This window comes from Perkinsus marinus (assembly GCF_000006405.1).
Source record: "Perkinsus marinus ATCC 50983 genomic scaffold scf_1104296942060, whole genome shotgun sequence".
Lineage (NCBI taxonomy): Eukaryota > Perkinsozoa > Perkinsida > Perkinsidae > Perkinsus > Perkinsus marinus.
The window spans coordinates 29786-31292 of NW_003212281.1; the positions used below are offsets into that span (position 1 = coordinate 29786).

General features: G+C 47.0%; 2 protein-coding genes across 2 annotated transcripts in view; both read left to right on the plus strand.

The window, feature by feature from the left end:
- Positions 1-430: 430 nt before the first annotated feature.
- Pmar_PMAR007129 (hypothetical protein) lies at positions 431-1078 on the plus strand (the record flags this gene model as incomplete). Its single annotated transcript, XM_002781485.1, has 5 exons — positions 431-495; positions 577-614; positions 663-815; positions 860-931; positions 990-1078. 5 exons carry the CDS (start codon positions 431-433, stop codon positions 1076-1078), a joined length of 417 nt encoding a protein of 138 aa, XP_002781531.1.
- Positions 1079-1214: 136 nt separating this feature from the next.
- The window catches only part of Pmar_PMAR007130 (hypothetical protein), a gene marked incomplete at both ends in the record, with an annotated part of 607 nt that continues 314 nt past the window's right edge, over positions 1215-1507 (plus strand). The window contains one exon of the mRNA XM_002781486.1: positions 1215-1371. Coding sequence (XP_002781532.1) covers positions 1215-1371 — 157 coding nt within the window. The remainder of the gene's footprint in view (positions 1372-1507) is intronic.

A 1507-nucleotide genomic window follows, 5' to 3' on the forward strand; every position in this document is an offset into this window, starting at 1 on the left:
GCATGAACCTCTCCGCGACGGGGATCTGATGACAGCATGATGGGTCCTTTGGACGATATGGTCGTGCCCAAGTTATTCATGATTGCTATGCGTTGTCCGGTTTGACCATTTTGTTATGATGTTCACATGCTTAACTGTGCGAGCTCAGTGGAATTTGGTTCGTCAATTTGAAGTGGCTGGGATCATCTGATGATATTCCCCATTAGTTGTCACGTATTCAAACACAGTGTTACTGCAGAAATACACCCTCGCAAGAGTAACATGGACTTCCGAGTCATGAGTTATTTCTCCTAATGTATGGGATGTTAACAGAATAATGATTATGATGACAGACTGATACTGCAGTATTGTATAATCCACTGCAGTTGTTGTTGTAGTAGCAAAGCCTCTTCTGAAATCTTTTCTCATCAGCTATTACTTTGATAACACTATGTTCCAAATCTTCCGCACATCATTCGTCCAGTTTGTTTGCATAGTACTGGTGATAGGGATCGGGTAAGTCTATTATGGTTTGATGAATGCTAGGATTGCCTTGATGGTCCATTAACGGCTTGGCAGCAGAGATCATTCTTTCAGAGACCCGAGCATGACCAAGCCACAGGTGATTCAGAAAGGTGATCATCACGTGTGTTGGGATATCAACTTCACTCGTGTCCTCTCAGACCAGCCCAAATCGTTCTTACAAAGGAGATCTCAACATGAACATAAGAAGCCATTAATAGCCGTTCAGCTGCATTTGGTCGAGCCTGGCATGATGGATGTTGACGATATGAGCACTGCTACATCGTCCCTTGTACAGGAGGGAGGAAATGAAGGTCGGTCATCGATGAAACGTAGTGTAATACGATAGGAGTTTCAGGTAGAGTGAATCCGGCGGTGCTGATCGACAACATAGACAAGAGCGAGAGGAAAGAGGATGTGGCTCTGGAAGGTGGGATCGTTACTGTGGTGATACAATCCGGAAACTCGAAGACTGAGCGTTTGTGTAGATGTCAATTATAGACTTCCAGGTGCAACGCAGGAGCTCGAGAAGTTGTATGCCAAGCTGGGGCATCTCATTAATGGTGATTCACAGTGAGAGATGCATGGTGGGGTCGCGTATGAATGTTGAGGGTCAATGCATTGATGGGTTGAGTCATAGTGAAAACGAACACATCTTCAAGGGTCTATTTCACAGGGTGCCTTGTCTGAGCAATTTTACGACGTCCTGCGACATGTCCTGTCGCTCTGGTATTTGGTCTCAGACATCCACTGCCTTCCGAAGGATGCTCGCTGCCTTCATTGCCGTCGTCCTCGGCGATCCCGTTGCCAATGTTGTCCGTCACTGTGGCGTTTCTAAGAAGACTGTGACATCGTTTGCTGGATTGGACGGTGAGATTTTCAATCTCTCCAACTCTACTGATCGCCAACACCACTCCTACGGCTACGTTCAGTCAGATGAGACCGCTTCCGGCCGGCGCAAGTGCTATCGCGGTAGACGCCAACGCCAGTCTGGCTCCTTGTGGGT